At 34.2% G+C, this 22,231-nt stretch overlaps 1 protein-coding gene across 5 annotated transcripts in view; it reads right to left on the reverse strand.

Moving 5' to 3' along the window:
* The window catches only part of CCSER1 (coiled-coil serine rich protein 1), a 1,269,753-nt gene that overhangs the window by 982,834 nt on the left and 264,688 nt on the right, over positions 1-22,231 (reverse strand). For all 5 annotated transcript variants that reach the window (XM_019926423.3, XM_019926422.3, XM_073805586.1 and 2 more), the window contains exon 4: positions 13,939-14,032. In XM_019926423.3, the coding sequence (XP_019781982.1) occupies positions 13,939-14,032 (94 nt within the window). The remainder of the gene's footprint in view (positions 1-13,938; positions 14,033-22,231) is intronic.

Raw genomic sequence — 22,231 nt, forward strand, 5'->3', positions numbered from 1 at the left:
CAACAGTGAGGGGCCCGCGTACCGTGTAAAAAAAAAAAAAAAAAAGAACCTTAACATTTACAAGCTGTCTGCTATCTGGTTAGAAAGAACGCTGCCTTTGATAATTACTGACTTTTAAATATTTGCCCTTGAAGTATATTTTTACTTTCTGTAGATATATTACTTCCTTATCCCACAGAAACACATTTAAAAATATTCTTAAAAAGAATAATCTAGAATTCTTTTAGACATTTGCATTGAGAAGATTGTTCAGAATAACTTAAAAGCAATTCTGCTAGTCAGAGAAGCACAGAGTTATTCAGAAAGGCATATTGCCAAGTACCAATTCGTAGAACTATAATTCCTGGTTAATATATATATTTTTAAAACTTTTTGGCCATGCCGTACGGCATGTGGGAGCTTAGTTCCCTGACCAGGGATCAAACCTACGCCCCCTACGTTGAAAGCACAGAGTTGTAACCACTGGACCACCAGGGAAGTCCCGCTGGTTAACATTTTATAACGATTTTTATTGATATATATCATCAGACTCATATATTTGAAATTAACAAGTCATCCTTTTGTTCCAATACTTAACACATTTAGTATTTTATTTTATAGCAAAAGTAAAAAACAAAGCCCTATTTTGATTTCAACTATTTAAAAACACATGAGAAAAAAGAAAAATAGTAATAGGATTAAAAATTGCATAAATAATTCCTAATCTTTGCTTTTGAAGTTCAGGCAAATTAAATATTTACTTCTTTAATCTTTTCTTTATTATTAATTCCTGCTCATAGAATTCTTTCCCACCTGAGACTTTACTGCACTTTAAATAAGTGTAAGTACAACCTCTCCTGAAGCCATGCTTCCTAATGCAGCCCACAGAAATATCTCTTTCCCCTGAACATATCAATAATATATTTATTTAGTCCTTAACATCATTGCCTAGTATCACCTTTATTTTTTCCTGTGCACATACTGACTTTTTTTTTTAATATCTTTATTGGAGTATAATTGCTTTACAATGTTGTTAGTTTCTGCTGTACAACAAAGTGAATCAATTATACATATACATATATCCCCATATCCGCTCCCTCTTGAGCCTCCCTCCCACCCTCCCTATCCTACCCCTCTAGCTCGTTACAAAGCACCTAGCTGATTTCCCTGTGCTATGCAGCGGCTTTCCACTAGCCGTCGATTTTATGTTTGGTAGTGTATATATGTCAATGCCACTCTCTCACTTTGTCCCAGCTTCCCCTTCCCTGACTGTGTCCTCAAGTCCGTTCTCTATGGCTGCGTCTTTATTCCTATCCTGCCACTAGGTTCATCAGTACTGTTTTTTTAGATTCCATATATGTGTGTTAGGATACAGTATTTGTTTTTCTCTTTCTGACTTATTTCACTCTGTATGACAGGCTCTAGGTCCATCGACCTCATTACAAATAACTCAATTTTGTTCCTTTTTATGGCTGAGTAATATTCCATTGTATATAGGAGCCACATCTTCTTTATCCATTCATCTATAGATGGACACTTAGGTTGCTTCTATGTCCTGGCTATTGTAAATAGTGCTGCAATGAACATTGTGGTACATGACTCTTTGAATTATGGTTTTCTCAGGGTATATGCCCAGTAGTGGGATTGCTGGGTCATATGGTAGTTCTATTTTTAGTTTTTTAAGGAAACTCCTTACTGTTCTCCATAGTGGCTGTACCAATTTACATTCCCACCAACAGTGCAAGAGGGTTCCCTTTTCTCCCCACCCTTGCCAGCATTTACTGTTTGTAGATTTTTTGATGATGGCCATTCTGACCAGTGTGAAGTGATACCTCATTGTGGTTTTGACTTGCATTTCTCTAATGATTAGTGATGCTGAGCATCTTTTCATGTGTTTGTTGGCAGTCTGTGTATCTTCTTTGGAGCAATGTCTATTTAGGTCTTCTGCCCATTTTTGGATTGGGTTGTTTGCTTTTTAGATATTGAGCTGCATGAGCTGCTTGCATATTTTGGAGATTAATCCTTTGTCAGTTGCTTCATTTGCAAATATTTTCTCCCATTCCGAGGGTTCTCTTTTCGTCTTGTTTATAGTTTCCTTTGCTGTGTACAAGCTTTTACGTTTCATTTTGCCCCACTTGTTTATTTTTGTTTTTATTTCCATTACTCTAGGAAGTGGATCAAAAAGGATCTTGCTGTGATTTATGTCATAGTGTGTTCTGCCTATGTTTTCCTCTAAGAGTTTGATAGTGTCTGGCCTTAAATTTAGGTCTTTAATCCATTTTTTTTACTTTGTGTATGGTGTTAGAGAGTGTTCTAATTTCATTCAAACAGATCAGTGGTTTCAGACTTTATTTTAGCAGTTGAACACGGATAATTAATAAGAAAGGAAAGAACATTTCAGGATCAGAAGACAGCACTTCAAACATCATACGGGCGAGAAGGAACACGGTTCATTCAAGTCACTCAGCTAGCGCCATTTACTCCCTACTCTGCCAAAGCACGCTGGGCTTCCTTGATGTTCCTCAACGTGTCACACTTTCCTCTAAGAATTCCAATTTGCTAAGCCATTTCCCCCACCACCTCACTGAACACCCACTTATCCTTCATGTAAAAGCTTAAATATCACCTCCTCAGGAAGTCTTTTCTTGCCAAGATGGCTATATCCTTCCACTGCATACTGCTGTTTTCTTCCTTAACAATCATTTAAAAATAGAATTTTCCATTAGGCCATATGCTACATGGCCCGTGTCTGCTATCATAATCTTAGGGCTGATAGTACACCTTCAATAATTATTTGCTTGAAGTCAATCTTGCTATGTAGAAAAAGTGGTGAGTATTGAAGTTTGGGAATTTTGTAAGCCACACTAATGAAACTGGAATTTATAATGAAAGCAATGGGGAATACTGAAAATTTTAAAGATACTTCAGTGACCAATATCAGGTTGGCATGCTAGCATACCTTGTGGGCAATATGGAGAATGGATTAGAGGAGGTCAAACTTAAAACAGGAGGCAAGCATGTAAGGAGATAGAGACAAGATGTAGCAGCATAATCTAGTTGGGAGAGCCCTACCTTTGATAGGAAAATGCTCTGCTAAACCATTTTAGAGGTGGAGCCTCTGCCTTTGGGCCTATGAGCCAGCTGACACCTAGCCCTGAAAGTAGCCCGTAGATCTGCTTTGCATGAACTAAAGAAGGAAAAAGGACAAATGGGCCAGAATTTGGAGAAAAATGTGGCTGTAGGAAAGAAACTGAGAAAAGTCCAGAGAGAGAGCAAAATGAAACTCCTGAATACACTGTCTACCTTCTCTCTCACTGGAACTAGATGATTACTCCACCTTGACTCCAAGTTCTGAAATAAAGTCAACATTAATCATGAAAGTTTTTATTTGATAGAATTTTTTTTGTGCAGTGGGGTAAGAGATGGGAAATTGAAAGAGGACCTGAGTTCTGCATCAAGGTTGGCACTGAGGAAAAAGAAAAAACAAAGATGGCACTAATTTACATTTGGGCCAGAGAAAGGGCCTCAAAAACCAACTGGGTCACATAGAATTAGAGGAAAATGATCCTGGCCCAAATAAAGACTGAAACAGGAATTGTGGAGAGAAGGGTGTAGAGTCAAGAATAGCTGAAAAGTAGAATCAATTAAACCTAGTGACGTCTGGCTTCAACTTTTTGTCTGCATAATGTTGGTGTCATTCACCAAGAGATTAAATAAGTAGAGAACAAAGTAAGAGGCAGGAAGAATAAGGTTAATCTTGAATCTATTAAATCTAAAGCATATTACTGGGACTTCCCTGGTGGTCCAGTGACTAAGACTCTGCACTCCCAATGCAAGGGGCCTGGGTTTGATCCCTGATTTGGGAACTAGATCCCACATGCCACAACTGAGTTCGCATGCCAGAAATAAAGATCCTGCATGCTACAACTGAAGATCCAGGCATGCCGCAATTGAAGATCCCGTGTGCCGCAACTAAGACCCGGCACAGTCAAATAAATGAATAAAAATAAAAATAAATACAAAGCATATTACTGACATCGAGTAAAATTGTTAGCAGACTGTTATATACATATATCTGTACGTGAAAGAGGCTTAAACTGGAGGTAGAGACTCTGGAGTCAGTATCTCTAAGTGATGGTTGAAGTTGACCTCTCTTATTTTCACAGAGTGATAAAAATGTAGAATATGAGATAAAAATGTAATTCTTAGTAACAGCAATCTCTTCTCTAAAGGGTAGTTTTTTTTATATGTAAGGATAATGAAGATCATAGTAGGTAGGACTAGGAAAAAATACGAACATATAAATGCATGGATAAGCACAAAACAATAATATGGTATATGTCCCACGTACACAAGTACAGAATTATGAGTACTGCAGTTAGTACCATACTGAAGATGATAAATGTTTTACTTTTCAAAATAATAAAACAATGTAAAAGCAAATATGACTCTTTAAGGGTGCCCAGTCAGAATTGGGGAGTATTCTGGATTCTTTAAATGTAGGCAATATGAAGTCAAAGATACACAGGTTAACACTTCACCCCTACGGCTCTCTCAAATTCCTATTATCTAAAGAAGGGGTACCCAACCCCTGGGACACAGACTGGTACCGGTCCACGGCCTGTTAGGAACTGGGCCGCACAGCAGGAGGTGAGTGGTGGGCGAGTGAGCAAAGCTTCATCTGCCGCTCACCATCACTCACATTACCGCCTGAACCATCACCCGACCCCCCATGGAAAAACTGCCTTCCACGAAACTGGTCCCTGGTGCCAAAAAGTTTGGGGACCACTAATCTAAAGAGATTTTTTTTTTGGATCTAAGACACCATTACTTGCAAGACACATTTTATGTAACAATTTAAAAGAAAAATAAAACCGCTGTCCATCTAGGACACGATGATAAAATATCTTCATTATACTGGACTTCCCTGGCAGTCCAGTGGTTAAGACTCCCCATGCAGGGGGGCACAGTTTCGACCCCTGGTCAGGGAACTAAGGTCCTACATGCCAAACAGTGCGGCCAAAAAATTAATAGAATTTTAAAAAAATCTTCATTATAAATACATCAATATCAGAGATAGTAAAATGTGAAATAATGTGACTCTTTAAATCATTAAAATATGTTATTAAGAAGAACCACCTGGTAAAATTAGTGATAACCTTTATTTCCATTTTCCTCAGAATATTTTTTACCATTATTACCCCCCAATAATATGTATTTTCATAATTTTCTGATCTATGAATACTCTAATGAGGGAGCAGATCCAGATTACTATTGGTGCCAAGATATCCAAAAAGCCCCGATCTTTCAGTGCATATGAGTAATGTTCAATTAGAAGACAAAATCTCACAAGGAGACAATAAAAAAAACTTTTCAGTTGTCTTAATCATCTTCAAATGTGGACATATTTGCAATGACAAGCTGGTTTAACCCATCATTCAGATAGTATTTTTATATGTCCTATCATTTTTAGGATGTTGAGAGCAGATTGTACTTGAGACAAAATTTTAAAATATTTCAGTCCAGGAGAGATTTCTTCTATCTAAACCTTATTCAGAATATCCATTTGCAGCCTAGGCTGGAGACGCTTTTGTGCTCTTCCCCAAAGTATCCTGACTAAAAATAAAGATATCAGAAAATTACAGTAGTTTCGTTAACAACCCCATATCTGGTTCTGTAGGCTCTTCAGAATGGGGATGGGGTCTCGTCTCCTATTTAATCTGGGCACTCGACTGCTGGCTGAGAGTGGATAACAAATCCTGATCAGAAACCTTATTTTACTATTTATGTTGCAGAGTTCAGATATGTCATCTTCAGAATCTAACATGATGTACGGATGATGAGACAATGACTTGATATGTGATGATGACACCTCTAACAATAGTGAAAATCTGGATGCATGATGCCTCCACCTAAAAATGGTCTATCCCTCTGTCTCCCTCAGTGGGGATTAACACCTAAAACTACCAACTCCCAAATAGGTGACTGTGTATGTGAACATCATTTTACTATTCTACTGTCTTTATTGGAATAACTTAACTATTTCAAATAGCTTCACTGTTCATTACAGGGCTTTCCCAAAAGACCTACCAATTTTTCAGTAGAAAGCATCAACAGTTTATGTACTAAGAATCATCCTTTCACTTTAAAATCCTTGCCTTGTAGCTTCCACAAATCTTACATTCTGAAACTATTTTATCTAATCCCAATCCCAGTCAAACCTTCAAACTGAAATATCTGCTTTAAACCAAAATCAAAATCTCTATAAATCCTAACTTGTTCTTTCCCCTCCGAAAGACAACCAGAGTTCATCAGAGGTGGCGTTTCACCCTCACTTCGGTAAGCAATAAACTGAGCAGTTTCTTATCAAAAGGTTGGGGAATCAGCATTTGACACAAATATCATGGCTCACTCAAATCTACTAATTATTCAGACAAGTTGTGGTCTTTTCTAATTGTTTTCTTTACTAATTATTCAGACAAGTGTAGGTTATCCTAGCATACTAAGGTGTATGGTTAGAGAAAAAAAGTGGTCCTCATAAGAATGAGACCCCCAATTCCACTGTCAACTTTTGGAAGTTTTGGTTAATAAGATGGAGAAGCAGAACATAAATAAAAGGGTCAAGATGCTAGATGCTATGGTGACGCCTGATAAAATGATGCTATTAAAATTTTATAATCCAAGGAAAAGGGACTCTGTAATTGTGGTGTATACAATTACAACTTAATTCGTTGTAATAGTGCGAATGTTCATTATTATTTCTATCTTTTCTGCCTCAGGCACTGTAGAAAATTATGTTTCATGTCAGTGGTTATTTTTCTTGTTGGTGAACAATTTTAAAAACATAAGTATCCTACTTCTTCAGGAGAAAGACCAGCATTAATTTTCTTAATTACTTGCTCACTTCGATTGTGACAGCTGATGTTGCTGGCGTTATTCAAGCAATTGTGTGGAGATGTCACCACGTAATTGTACAAGGCCATGAAATTCTATATTGAGACACATATTTTCTTTCTAATTGCTCCAGAAAAACTATGCTGAATGAAAGAAATCTTTTCCTTTGACTGTATCCTCTAATGAACTTAGGCCTTTGACTGCCCTTTTGCACAGAAGAGAGTTTATAACAGTATGAAATGCTACAATAGCAGGTTACAAGTAAATTCTATGACTTCATTAAAATTGTCATTTAATATTAAATTAGGTCAGAATGTGTAAACATTTTTCAGCTATAGTTATTAGACCTTAAAAACGGTTTCATCTAAAAGCCTTCTTTGTAGCTGAAGCAATTCTCTTGAAGTACATTCTACTACAAACTAATTGTGTGATATTGACCAAAGCCATTAAAACTCTGAATATTCATGGGGAGCAGAAGCAGGAGAGGCTCCACTTCATAATACCTGAAATTCTCTTTCAGTTAGGGCCTTTCTTCTGTCATTTAAAGATGCCATTTAATATCATGAACCAAACACCGAAAACAATGCACCCAGGTGAACATCATATTGAAAACCGGTAAGTTTGAAATTAAAAAAAATGGAATTGAAAGCGAAGTATCAAATTAATGAATTATTGGTCAATCAATAAATTTATCTGCCAAAACCAAGAAATAAACAAAAACCATTAAAATTTTGATCTATCCTGAAAATAGATGTTACAGCCAGTTGTACAGTCTTGAGTTTAAGTAATATCATGATCCCTAATACCCTACCAGTAGGCCATAAATAAATTACTGAATTTTCAAGAATGATAATTAGTAAACCTTCTCACAGCTCTCCTTTTGTTTATTCAGTCATTTGCAAGAATTTGGGGGAAGGAACATGGGGAGAAATATAAAAAAAGTATTTTAATAAAATATACTCCAATTTTGCAATCTAGAATCCTTATGAAATGATACTTTCTGGATAAAGTTTATGAAGAACTAAGAAACTGTTTCCTCTTAACATATTAAAGAGTTAAATAAAAACAGTTCAGATAGATATATTTCCTAAGTGAATTTTATAGCTTACCATCTTATCAGAGTATGCAGACCATAATTTTTTCTCAATGATTCAAGGCTATAATAATTTTTAAATGCAATGGAATAATATACTGCAATACAGTAACGCCTCATGACCTGCTGATGCAGATGGCGATGTCTGTTCTTACATTTAATGACCCTATACTATTCTACTTTATGACTTTGCCTACTTTTCAAAGCTTTTTTGCCTTTTCCTCTTGCTTTTTTGCTAGTGGTATTTATTTTTTACCACATTCAGCATGTCTGCTTAAAGCAACCCTTTCCCCTTTTCTAAGATGTAACTATGATTTTCAGTGGGCTTGGAAAATATATAACCAAATATATTAGATTTGTACTATGTAAAATCAGAAGCCGCAAGATCCCGAAAGATAGTGAAAAAACCGTCATTTCATGTTAAGATCTGGGTTAATATTGGCTATACGAACTTCAGTAAGTTTTTAACCATAGAGTATTTGCTTCCTCTACTGTAGTTGGGATATATTAACACCTGTCTCAGAGTGTTATTGTGATAATCTGATGAGATAACATATTTGAAGTCCCTTGTAAGCTGTAAAGCTGAATACAAATGTATGACAGGGTCACTATCATTATTATCAGAACACGATTGCCATCTAATGGCTACCAAGCAGATAACAGGTACTCTAAGCCTTTCAAGGCAGAAAAGAGCAACAGCACCAGGGGGTGAAACCCAGGAAATGACTTTTGTCCCAATTTTGTCCTCACTATAGTGTTACTCAAACACTGTATTACAAAGGAACATTTTTCAGTTTTGTTATAACTGCTTTTTCTAGCAACTAAAGGTCATTGAGAGCTCTGTGAAAACATTAGGTAGGCACCAAGTCACCATGCTGTAATTTAAACCCTACTTCTGCCACTTATTATCTCTGCAGTACTGGACCAATAATAACAATCTCTGGATCTCCATTCCTTCATTATCAAAGCAAGAACAGTAATAATTTCTAGAGAATTGTTGTTAGGATTAAATGGGGTAATCCAGGGCTTCCCTGGTGGCGCAGTGGTTCAGAGTCCGCCTGCCGATGCAGGGGACACGGGTTCATGCCCCGGTCCGGGAAGATCCCACATGCTGCAGAGAGGCTGGGCCCGTGAGCCATGGCCGCTGAGCCTGCGCGTCCGGAGCCTGTGCTCCGCGTGGGAGAGGCCACAGCAGTGAGAAGCCCGCGTACCGCAAAAAAAAAAAAAAAAAAATTAGCTGAGGAATATGAACTATGGACAAGGAACTAGATTTTATTTTGGGATTAAGCAAGCTCCTCATAAAGCTCCTAGCTTTTGCTACACTGATGTGTTACCATTTAGAATTTCTTCTGCTGAACTGGTAACATAATGCTACCAGTTGCTGAGGAAACTATTGATATCAAATAATTTATACCTTAAGAATCTTTCAGTTCTCAGTAACAAGAATTCCTTTATTTTAAAAAGGGCATTGACTGATTGACTGAATGATTGATATATATATATATATATATTTTTTTTTTTTTTTTTTTTTTTTTGCGGTACGCGTGTCTCTCACTGTTGTGGCCTCTCCCGTTGCGGAGCACAGGCTCCGGACGCGCAGGTTCAGCGGCCATGGCTCACAGGCCTAGCCACTCCGCGGCATGTGGGATCTTCCCGGACTGGGACATGAACCCACGTCCCCTGCATCGGCAGGCGGGCTCTCAACCACTGCGCCACCAGGGAAGCCCGATGGTATATATTTTTAATCATGCAATTGGTTCTGTTTCTTTCTTCACATATGCTAGTAGTATACTCCAAGTAACATGTTTGGGTCTCTGAGGTAATACTGGTATACATTTTGTGTGCCAAACTTATCTGTGGCTTCATTTTATTTTTCATATCCTTCTTTAATCATTACCTTATTTTCTTGAATGATTATTTTGTAAGATGCTTAAATTAATAGAAAAAAATCCTAATCACAAAAATGTAAAACTACATAAAGAAAACTAGGCAAAAATATATTTCTGGTATTTTTCCTTTGACAGATTATGTAGTTCATAACATGCATTTCAGGGTAAATAAAATTTTCAGGGCACCTGTTTGAGTCTTAGAGATACTAAATGCTAGTAAATCTTGTTAGTACTTTTATTTTTCAAAAGGCTGTTGAGGTATATCTAACCAACATCACTGCTAGTATCTTGCATGACTCCATCTGTGGCAAAAACACCACCATATCAACATGAATAAGACAGTAAAGAAAGATAAAAAGTGGGAAGGTCACTAATATACTTTTTAATTTATCAAATTATAACTGATAGCATCTCATATTTTTTAATTAAAAAATAACTGGTCATATGTGCATTATAAATGATGCATTAAACAGAAAAACAGTAAATATAATAATTTACTACAGGGGAAATGGAATATCTGGTATTAAACAAATTGATAATCCTATGTTTAAACATGATGCATATTAACTGAACATAAAAAAATTTCCAGAAAAGTAATTTAAACATTAATTGAAGAAAACATAATAAAAGACATCTGGAAGTCTTATCCACAGGCTTTTTAATCTAAAATCTTAGCTTTTATATTAGAATTTAAAAGATAATATTAGATAATGCCAAGATCAGAGTAAGTTATTCAGAATAGTTGCTTTTATTTTTTCTCCTTAAGGCAAGTCTCCTTTCGGGAACTCATTTTGAATTCATACACCTTTTTTTCATTGAAATTGTCCTTTCTTGCTTTCATTAAAAAAAAAAAAAGATAATATCCACTTACTGCACTTTAAAACAGATATTTTATTTATACTACTATTTATTCATACTACCTCTTTTTTAGGAAGGAAGTGTGTTAATTTAGGACTCCATAGATATATTTACATATTAAAAGGATTCATGAAACATTATTCATATTGTTCACTGCACTGGTCAACTTTTGAAAATCTAACTGAAAACTTATAATTCATTTTTACATAAAAATACAGATAGCAAGAATCAAATAAGAAGAACATTAAAAGATGTCCACAGTAACATAAGTAGTAGAATTAAATGGTACCATTATTTTAGTGTTCAGACTTTTGAAAATGACTTTTATTTAAACCAGTATTTTAGAATGTTTAGTATTAATGAGCTTTTTACCAGTATCATTTATCAATAATAAGCTTCTTATATTCTGATAAGACCTTTAATTATGTTGCTTAAAAAAAACCAAATTGTATAAAACCAATTCAACCAAAAATTCTTCTTTCTGAACTAATGTACATAAACAGATATTTGTGGCTTTTTTCAAACCCCATAATGTGACATCCAAAGTGAAATAGGTTTTCATTTTATTAAGTAACATTAAACAAACCCAAGTCACTTTAAGGACTATCTCACTTATTATAACTGTACTTCAGATATGCAAAGTAACATCATCTATCTTATGAACAATTTGGTTAACTCAGTTGATTCATAAGGTGCCCTAGTTCTGGTTTCAACCAAGTTATCTACACCTTGAGGCAGATTCAGGAGATTCATCATATTTGTTATATCATTTTTTAAAATAAACTAATAAAGTTCATTGCACTCATTATTTTATAAAAGAGAAATTAAAGTTTACAAATGTTCATTTTTGTTCCCAAGCAAATAAATTGAGCTAACTCTTTTATATTTTAAGGCATTCTTTGCTCTTTATCATGGTTGCCTAACAAACACAGCTGAGATGTCTATGTTGTCTATAATTCTGCTTACTTATTACTTGGTTTTATTTTTATTGTGAAAATCTTTAAAAATACCTAAAATAGAGAAAACATTACAACTCATCAATGAAAGTTTCACCCCAAGCACCTATTTCCGAGCTTTGATAATTTTCAATAATTTACCAACATTGTTTCATCTATTCCCTCCTCCATACTGTTGGTAAAGCAAATCTCAGATACCATATTATTTCAACCACATGCGTCTCTATGAAGAGTTTTCCTCAAAGACAAAACCAAAGAAAAATATTTAGCACCCAACAAAATAAAAATAATTCTGTGATAATAATTCCATCACTACTCAAACTTCTCTGATAAACTCTGAAATATATTTGCATAGTGTTTTATGTTTTGACACAAAGATGTCACATGGCATTTGCTCTTTTAATCTACAGTACCCCTCCTCTTTTTAACATGCCATTTATTTGTTGAAGAAACCAGACCATTTACCCTGTAGAATGCCCCATACCTATGTTTGCTTGCTGGCAATCCCATCATTCCATTTAACATTCCCTCTCTCCTCACCCCAATATTTCCTGTAAAATCATTATTTAATCAAGAGACAAATAGATTTAAGTACTTGTGGGCAGGAGTGGTATTGCTGTGTACTTCTCTAGTCATTGCATTAAGAGGGACAAAATGTCTAGTTGTTACACTTGTAGTGAAGTTAGTGATCAGTGACTTTAGGTACTGCCTGTCTAATTCATCACTGCAAAGTTCTTCACCCTTACAATCATGCTATAGCACATACCGACACCATCATTATTCCTTTTAATGACTGCTTAGTGTACCATTGTATATTCAACCAATGTCCTATTGAAGGACATTTGAGGTTTTCCAATATTTTGTTTTTGCAAGTATTTTGCAATAAATCGTTATTTGCATATATTAATTTGTATATTTCCAGTGTGTTAGGATTAAATTACTAGATGTTGGATAGCTGGATCTAAAGATAAATGTATGTATAGTTTTGCTAGATACTGACATATTTCCCACCAAAATGTATACATTGTCACCATGTGTGACTCTTTCAATATAAATACACATGAATGATGAAATTGTATAAGGTACCTGCATAAAAGTGAGAAAAATCTACATTTTTAAAAGAATATATGTCAAATCAACTGCAGGAGGAATGTCTCAAGAAATGGTTATCCTAAATATACATTTAAGCAGAAAAAATTTTTATTTAGCTCCTTTTTGATATTAGCCTAAAATAAGAGTGTAAAAAAATACATACATTGTTATTTCCTTCTTTTGACAATTGTTACTATGACATTATTTATAATATAAAAATACTGCATGAACAAAAATTCATCATAAAATATTACAGCTGGAAACAACCTCAGAGATTATGTCTAATTCCTAAAAGTTAAAAACATGGACAATAAATTCCAAGAGGTTGGTTTTCTTAAATGTATGCAGTATGACTCAAGATTTTAAAGCTTTAATGTTACTTCTACTTTAACTTGAAAATGACTAAGTTCAAGGTATTATTAGTAGTAAAAAATAAATAAATAAAAACTTGCCTTTCTAGTCAAATATCTAAATTTGAGTGAACAATTAATTCCTATGTCCTACAAAAGGAATAATTTTGGTATTTGAAGACATTACACTTTATGCCTTAATACAAATTTAAACTATTACAAATATAGTGGGCTCCCTTCTTTATTCATTCAGCAAGAATTTATCTCACACTATAACCCTGTGTGTGTGTGTGTGTGTGTGTGTGTGTGTGTGTGTGTGTGTGTGTATGTGTTTATGAGTGTGTACTTGTGGTTGCTATTGGTAATTACTAATTTTGAGGTCAACCTTATCACATTAACATTAACCACCATAGTTATTACTGAGGTGGCTAAGATTTGAAAGAGTAAACTTGGTCCACCAAACTTTCGTTTGGTTATATAAAATAAATGAAAAATGGGATTATAATTGTTGTCTCCCCCCTGCCAGAAAAGAAAATATTAACTTTATCATTAACTGTTTCATTAGAATTTCCCTCTTTGAAAGAACTTTTGTTTTACAATTTTTTCTTATTTAATAATTATCTTCCAACCAACTTTATATTTTCATAATAGATTGTAAGATCACCAGAATAATGTGTCCAGGGTACCTAGCATGTGCCTTGCACACAGAATACAGAAACTGGGGATTGAAAAGACTGAATGCAGCCTAAACAATATTTAGCTTATCAACGAAAGCTAAATGACTTGGACCGGAGTTGTATGATATTGTGCATTTATTCAATATTTACCTGAAGGATGAAGATTCTGTTCCTCTAAAAATTCCAAATCAAGCATTAGATCATCTTCATCCAGTTCACAAGATCCCAAATTATTCAAAACATCCTGAAGAAAAAGCAAAATCAATAGTCAGAAACCAAAACTCTGAGAACCTGAGGAAATATCCACATGTAGATGCCATGAAGCGAAAAAGTACTCAAAATTACAAAGGAAATGCTGTAACTGAACCCCAGAAATTGTTTATTTTATGAGCTTTAAAATGATCAGCCCAATAAAAATTTCAATAATTATAAAAATTTTAACTCCCATTAAAAATGCACAAAGAGGTTTTTCAAATGTACAGAAGTCTGTGAACTAAAACTTTAGATTCTTTTTCTAATATTTATCTTTCCAATTTGTGTAACAGTCTTCTGACACATTTAATGAATTGTTTCTCAAACTTTGTATACAGTGCCAACCCTGAAATATTAATTTAAACTATGCTTGGAAGGGAGGGGAAATCCAGTTACTGTTTCCCAATCATTTGCTTTAGATTAGGAGGAATGAATGGGAGAAATAAATATCAATTAGATTAAAAATTATTGATTTTCATAAAGTCATAAATATCAGAGCTAGATCATGTTACCCTTTCATCTTTTCTCAAGAGGGCAAATAGCACAGTAAACTAGAAGAGTATATTGAGAAATCTTGAGGGAAAACAGTGATGTGCAGAGGTAGAAATTCTTGAAGGAGGAATACAGTCCTGATTCGCATATCTGTATATAGATTGGTAGTGAATATGTTAAGAAAGCAAGAATTTACTCTTAGAGACTAGGATGGAAATAACAAAAGTACAAAAAATAGAACATCAAGAAAAACAACCTAAATGTTAAATGATACCACAACATTTCAGATTACTTTGTCCACTGATTTGAATGTTACCATAATTTATATCTAAAGAAGTAAATATTCATTAGAGAAAGCCTAATGACGTTGTCAAATGGACACCTTAGTTCCTGGGATTGAAAGTAAGGATACTGCAACTTTTAAATAAACCACTCTCACTGTAAAAAATAGAATTAAACATTATTAAACTTTAGAAACACATGTTATCTGTGAATAGAGCACAGTAGTTTCAAAGGTGATAAATATTGCCAAATATAAGTGCTTTTTATCTGTCAATGAAAATTATAGGGAACGATTACTATAATGGATTGCATTGTACTACATTGTATCTGTATTAATTACAAGGGATCTAATAATTTAAACTATAAACAAAATCAACTGTTTCTTGGAAGTTCTATGATATAATGTGGCAGGGATAACCAGTGAGAATAAGTTGCTTATGTATATAGCAATAAAAAGATGTTATAAATATAGGCAACAAAAGATAGGCTGCCATTCTCAAAAATTCAAAACAGAATATTGAGACAACAAAAGAAATATAACTGAAGTTGATTGTGGAAAATTAAGAGTTTAGAAAAGGGAGATGTTATAAGGATACTAATATTATTAGGGTTTATTAAGCAGTATCCAAATAAGAGAATTTTAGTCAGGTAGTCAAGAATACGTTGGTAAAAAAAATTGTTTAATGGTGAAAGTGTAGTCATTGATACAGCTCCAAATTAGCCTAAACAATTTTATACTTGTATTTTGAATTTCATTGACCAATATTATGGTCTTAACTGTTTTCATCCAAAATTCATAAACTGAAGTCTTAACCCCCAGTACCTTGGAAGGTGATTATTTTTGAAGAGAGTATCCTTAAAGAAGAAGTTACAGTTAAATCAACTCACAAGTGTGGGCCCTAATCTAATATGACTGGTGTTCTTATAAGAAGAGGATATTAGGACAGACAACGCAGACAGAGGGACAACCGTGGGAGGACATAGGAAGAAGGCAGCCATCTGCAAGCCAAGGAAAGAGGCTTCAGGAGAAACTAAACTTGCCTACACTTTGATCTTAGACTTCCAGCCTCTAGAACCACAAGAAAATAAATTTCTGCTGTTTAAGCCATCCAGTTTGTGGTATTTTGTTATGGCAGCCCCAGCAAACTTACACAACCAACACCACTTAGAAAGCAATGAAGATCGGAACAAAGGAAGTAAATGAGTGCCTGGCATATGTTTTTGTAATTATGCCAAGTAAGGACATCTTCCTCAATGTAAGCTTCTACGTTTTGCATAGCATTTCTCCCTTTCATTTGGAATCACCCCACTCAATCCACCTAGCTATAGAAGAAGATACCAGGTTCTTACACGAGCCAGACTTCCTGTCCTTGGTGGATGGTCCAAGATGAGCGTTTTAACCAAACTCGCTGATCACAGCCCTCTCAGAAAAATGAGAAAAATTTCTGTTTGGTGATAGATATTGCAAGATGCACATCACAGGGGCCTTGGATTTCATTGCATGGTTAAGACCAGAGTAAGTCTACTGGAAAAATGACAAGTGTCATAGTAGTAGACCTTCTGGTTCCTGATTCCAGCAGTTCCTGAGGTCCAACAGCATACATGATCTTTTCAAGGTTGGATTGTTCAACCCTCTTTTGAATTTTGACAGTTAATACATCCATCCTCAGTTTGAAAATAAAGTTTAAAAAGATTTTATTTTTGTAACAAGGAAATACTTAAAAACTCTGTCACCATTATCCCAAACATTTAATTGAAGAAAGTAACACCAACAAAGTGAACAAATTAAATCTGGAAAATTCATTACATTGTTTTGATTTTCTCATTTTGCAGGTGACCCTTGACATTCAGTCTAGCAGGAGCCCATCGACCACTGGTCTAGAGGAGGTGTTCTTCAATATACTTATTCTAAATTGCCTTGCTTTGATATCTTGCTTACAAAGCAACTTTCTTATTAATGGAGTGGAGTCTTTGAAGTTGGTGAAACATCATACAAAAAAGAGAGCAGATGCGGCAACGTGATGTTACAGAAGAAAAGTCAGTATGAACTCACAGATCTAAAAGAAATATCTTTTCAAGATCTCTCCTTAAAAAAGACCAATAGCAGCAACAGTGCTTTTGCCCTCAGCCAGCACTTAGGGGAAGTCCAGAAACTCATTACCCAGTATCCACCAACAAAAAAGAACAAGGGCTCCTTAATTATTAGGGAAAAAAAGAAGGAAAGAAAAAATAGACTATTTCTGGAACATTCTTTTGTTGCCAGAAAACAAGATTTGTCTAAAAAAGAAGTTGGAGGAAGTTTTGAAAGGCGAAGAAAGCAACCTAAATGGCTACTCCCTGGCTAATTTCTGGCATTATGAGCATCAAAAAACAAACAAACAGGGCTTCCCTGGTGGTGCAGTGGTTGAGAGTTCTGCCTGCCGATGCAGGGGACACGGGTTCGTGCCCCGGTCCGGGAAGATCCCATGTGCCGCAGAGCGACTGGGCCCGTGAGCCATGGCCGCTGAGCCTGCGCGTCCGGAGCCTGTGCTCCGCAATGGGAGAGGCCACAACAGTGAGAGGCCCGCGTACCGCAAATAAAAAACACAAACACACACAAACAAACAAACAATAATCATTATGGCTAAATGAAACAATCTGAGTCTGTCAAAAACTAAGAGTTACTCAAACAGAAAAGTTAATGTGAAGGATATAAAGAGGCATTAATGATATACACACAAAAAACACAAACAGGCTAGAATATCTTCAATGTCTATTGTTTTTAATAAATAGCTAAACATACGGGTAATTTTTCTAATCTTATGTATGTTTATAATATGAAGACATGCACTTTTTTTGATCTGTGCAAGGAAAGACTTGTAAGTAAAGTAGTAGCATCAAAAGTAGTTCTGTACCAGGGATAGAAAGGACTGATCAGCAATAATGGTCACACATAACCACCAAGTGGAAAAGGAGTCCAGCATTTAATTAATACTAATAGTCAGACCTGTATCTAAAAGGGCACAACTGTGTGCTTCAGACATTTGATAAATTAATGGAATATCTAGAAGTGATAACTAACAATAGTCTCTCATCCTCTGGTAGATAAAAACCTAGGTAGCTCTGTATAATAAAGATAGAATAATGAAAGTCCATGGGTTTCTAATAACATTAATATACCAGGCATATATATCATAATAACAGGAAAACTGTTTATATAACAATTGCAGTTGAAACTTTAAAAGCAAATAATTTGGGGAGGGAGCATCAATACTGCACAAAATTAAAAGCTGGGCTTGAATTTAAAAAATAAATAAAGGCATAAGGACACAGAATGTAAAGTTTAATTGAAAAAGGAAAGTCCAATCTGATGGTCAGAATCTTGAGTCTGAATCGTCTCTGAATGTATAGCAAATTCCAATGACTACACAAAAAATTATCTAGTCAACAACCCAGAAAGTGCAAATTTAAGAGAAGACTTTCTTTTTCTTTTAAGTCCTAGGGAAGTGCAAAAATAGACTCAAGTATTTCTGAAATCCCAGTGAAAGATGAAAAGTTTCACATTAGCAAAGAGAACGAAGGCAAATGGTAAAAGGAAATGTAAATTCCTAGCGTGAGCACATTTGTAACCAGTTTTAGGGTAAGCATATTGATTTGCTCTTGAATCATTGTAAAATGCATAATTTTCTTCTTTAAAAGTGGCTAAAACATTTAAGATAAATTGATATGTTAGGCTTGGTGTTGTAATGAAACACCGAGAAGAATTTTATTATATAATATCTAAACCAATGCTTAAAGGCCATGGAAAATTTAATTTAATACATATTCTAATTTATTTTTATGTAAGATTTATGTGGGTATTATGAGAAGAGTTGATTATTTAATTGTAAGGAAATACTAATTTTTTACTAATTCATAATATTCATAAATTGGATATTAAATGAAGCACAATTATTACTAAGTATTCCCTAAGCAGACATTTAAAAATCTATCAAGAATACTAATTAGTCATGAAATCTCCCAAATGACTTTAAGCCATTAAGAGTAAACTAAGTAGTTATTAATGAATTAATTCAAAGATCAATTTTCTAAACTCTGGGGATTTAACAATGAACCTAACAGGCATGTTTTCTTTCCTCATAGAACTTAAAGATAACTGTATTCTAGTAAAGAAATACCAATCTCTTTTATAAATAAAGTAGGTACCATTATTTATAAATCAGTCTCTTGTGTTTCGTTACTGTGAATTAGTTCTCCAGAATTTGGCTGCTACTGGCTGAAAGAATAAAGTTGAACTTCTGAAGCTACAGAGTTGAAAAGACAAGCTCTGATCACTCTATTAATATGTAACCACCCCATAACCCTTTAGCCTTGTCTTTTTATTGCAATAAATATAATCATTATGATCCTGTGAAAAATATACGAAGCTGGGACATGTTACTACATAGGAAGTGTTGCTTATAGAAGAAGTAATTCCATCAAAGGAAATTATTGAATTATTAAAACATTCGCTAATTGTGGTATTATAAAGATGTTACTAATTGCATTTCTATGCTGTTATATTTTAGTCAAAGCACTTCCCAAGTAGCCTTAAAATATCTAAAAGGCAAGATATGAGAGGCTCTAGACTTCAATACTTGTTTATGTAATTTTTAATGACACAGCAGAACTGCTCTGATCCTTATTTAGTCTAAAAGTGGAGAGAATTATTCAAGTTAATAAGAGATAGTTAATCTAGTTTAAATTTTCTAGTCATTCTCCATTATGATCAGGTGCTGCTAGGATATGTGCTTCATTCTCTACTAATCTAATCATAGGAGTTTCCACAGATTGACTAAAAAGAAAATGTCATTTTATTATTGAAAACATATGATGTAGCTACTGTAGAGGACCCTCAGTGAAACTTTCCTGTCTAAAATACATTCTGAGACTGGCTTTACAATTAATTACAATGGCTTTTTTTAATTGGGAAAAAAAGATAAAGTCAAGTAACTTGGTATACATCTTTAAATAATTCGTATTATCCCAGAAAGATAATTATATGAATTGTAAAAAATGAGAGACATAAAGGGACAAGGTACAGAAATCATCCAAAGCAGACATCTGAATAGGCTGGGTACATACATTTTGATAAAAGTTGAGCTGTTCACACCCATATATGCAGTGGGAAGAGGATAATACACCAATACATGCATATACTTTTAATGATACGATTTCACTGCTATTTTTTGGAAAGAGAAATTAAAATGACAATACTTCATAATTACTGCTCTGAGGAGTTATTTGGTTTTGATTTCCTGACTGGATAAATAAAGCATATAAAATCACTACAATAGAGTTACCTTCACCCTTCGACATGGTAGACACAAAGTATTTCCAGACACAGCTTGCTCTTTGCTAAGTACTGATTAACCTTATGGATCTGCATACATCAAAATACACTTTTAATACATATTTTCAAAAATTTGTCTTCATTCTTTCAGTCCTTACTCATAAGGCTTCCCATAACAAGTCCAAACACATACACAACGCATATTTCGTTTTGATTATGCATATTTTTTCATATTTAAATGTAAAAAAATAGCAAAATGAGATTCCTAAAGCTATGCCCAGAGTTGCTAACTCTACTCTTTACACTAATAAAAGGTAAATGATTTTATGTTATTCAAATAGTACAATACTAAAATACTAAAACTTAAAGATCATGTTATAATATTTCAACTTTTTAGGAAAAGTTAACATTTATATGGATTCATATGTCCACAGATTTTATGTGGATTTTAAATCTATATCTGAATTCATACAGAATTTTAAAGTAAACTCTGAACATTTTCATTTTAATCTATATAAGGGAATAAATTAAAAGTATTTTTTATTATTAAGTTATAAAAATAGAAAACTAGGGAGTAAAAATATATAATTAGCAAACTCCATGATTCAAAATTAAAATATATAATGATTATTAGTTTAAAAATGCATGTTTTTCTTCTCATCATTTAACATATGGAGAACAAATAATGTCTCTTGGGATTCTACTTTCATGACAAAAGACAACCAACATTACAGATGCCGTCTCTTTGATTCTGCACTTGACTACATCAGTTTGTGTCACTGTCAATAAAGCAACACAAATAAATAATTATTATATAGCACTCAAGTCCAATGAAAGCAAGATCCATTCAATAAAATACCACAATTACATTGTGTGTAATTGGCTTGAGCTGAAAATGGTAATGTGGAAAAGAGTGCTATCACAATTAAAATATTTGGAATTCTAGTATTTTTGTGGGATAGGGAGGGTGGGAGGGAGATGCAACAGGGAAGAGATATGGGGATATAATATGTATAGCTGATTCACTTCGTTATAAAGCAGAAACTAACACACTATTGTAAAGCAATTATACTCCAATAAAGATGTTAAATATATATATATATAAGAGTGAGATCATTATTTCTACCCTTCATTCTTCTTTGTGTACCAGGGGAACTGAGCATTCCACAGTTAAGAAGTGTACTTCATTATATTCTTATTGGTGTACCTGTCAACTTTTTGCCAAGAACCATTCCAATTCTTGAACTTTCACTTATAATTCTTTCTACATACTACTCTGAGATTACTCTCATTGAAGCAGTCAATAATTTGTATATATTCCCTCATTGCCTAACACATGAAAAGATGACAATGGTGTATGTCTATAGAACAAACACTAACTCTATTGTCATTCAAAACCCAACAATCTGATCTGTATCTATCTCTGCCAAATTGCTTCCTGAAAACTTATTATTAAAAACAAACATATTTATTGATTGTTTCCTGGAAATGCCATTTGCATTTCTTTCATTGCACTGAGTCTGTCCACTTGCCCCAAATACCTAAAGAGCAAACACAAAGTAACATACTTATACTTTATTATATCACAGGCTTTTTTTTTTTTTTACAACATTACTTATAACAGGTGCTAAAAAAATGTTTTTTGATAATAGGAAAGTTTAAAAGCCCTTCCCTTAAAAACTCCCTTTATGTGCAATAAATGCTGGTTTTCACAGAACATAAGACCCCCATAAGACTCGGTGCTACATATGAGCAGAGTTCTTGTGTTGTCAGAATCTCTAGTGCTGTGCTGTATCATTATAGTATATGGAAAAGAATATCTCATTTACCTAATATCTTACTTACGATATTATAATAATATCTCAATTATCTGGGAATGAGATGTCTTATTGCCAAACTCTTTTGATGACAAAAAATACTGTCCTTTTTAGAACATCAATTTTTTAAAACTATCAGATGTTTTGGGGAAAATTTGTTATCCAGAAAAAGTATTCATGTGTAGTACAGAGGGGATGTTTAAGAACTTAATTGCTACCTCTACACCAGTTTAGTTGTCTAAGATTGCCGAGGTGTGCTTTTTTTGTTGTTGTTAAAGCTGTCCTTTTA

Source organism: Tursiops truncatus, chromosome 5 (genome assembly GCF_011762595.2).
Source record: "Tursiops truncatus isolate mTurTru1 chromosome 5, mTurTru1.mat.Y, whole genome shotgun sequence".
NCBI lineage: Eukaryota > Metazoa > Chordata > Mammalia > Artiodactyla > Delphinidae > Tursiops > Tursiops truncatus.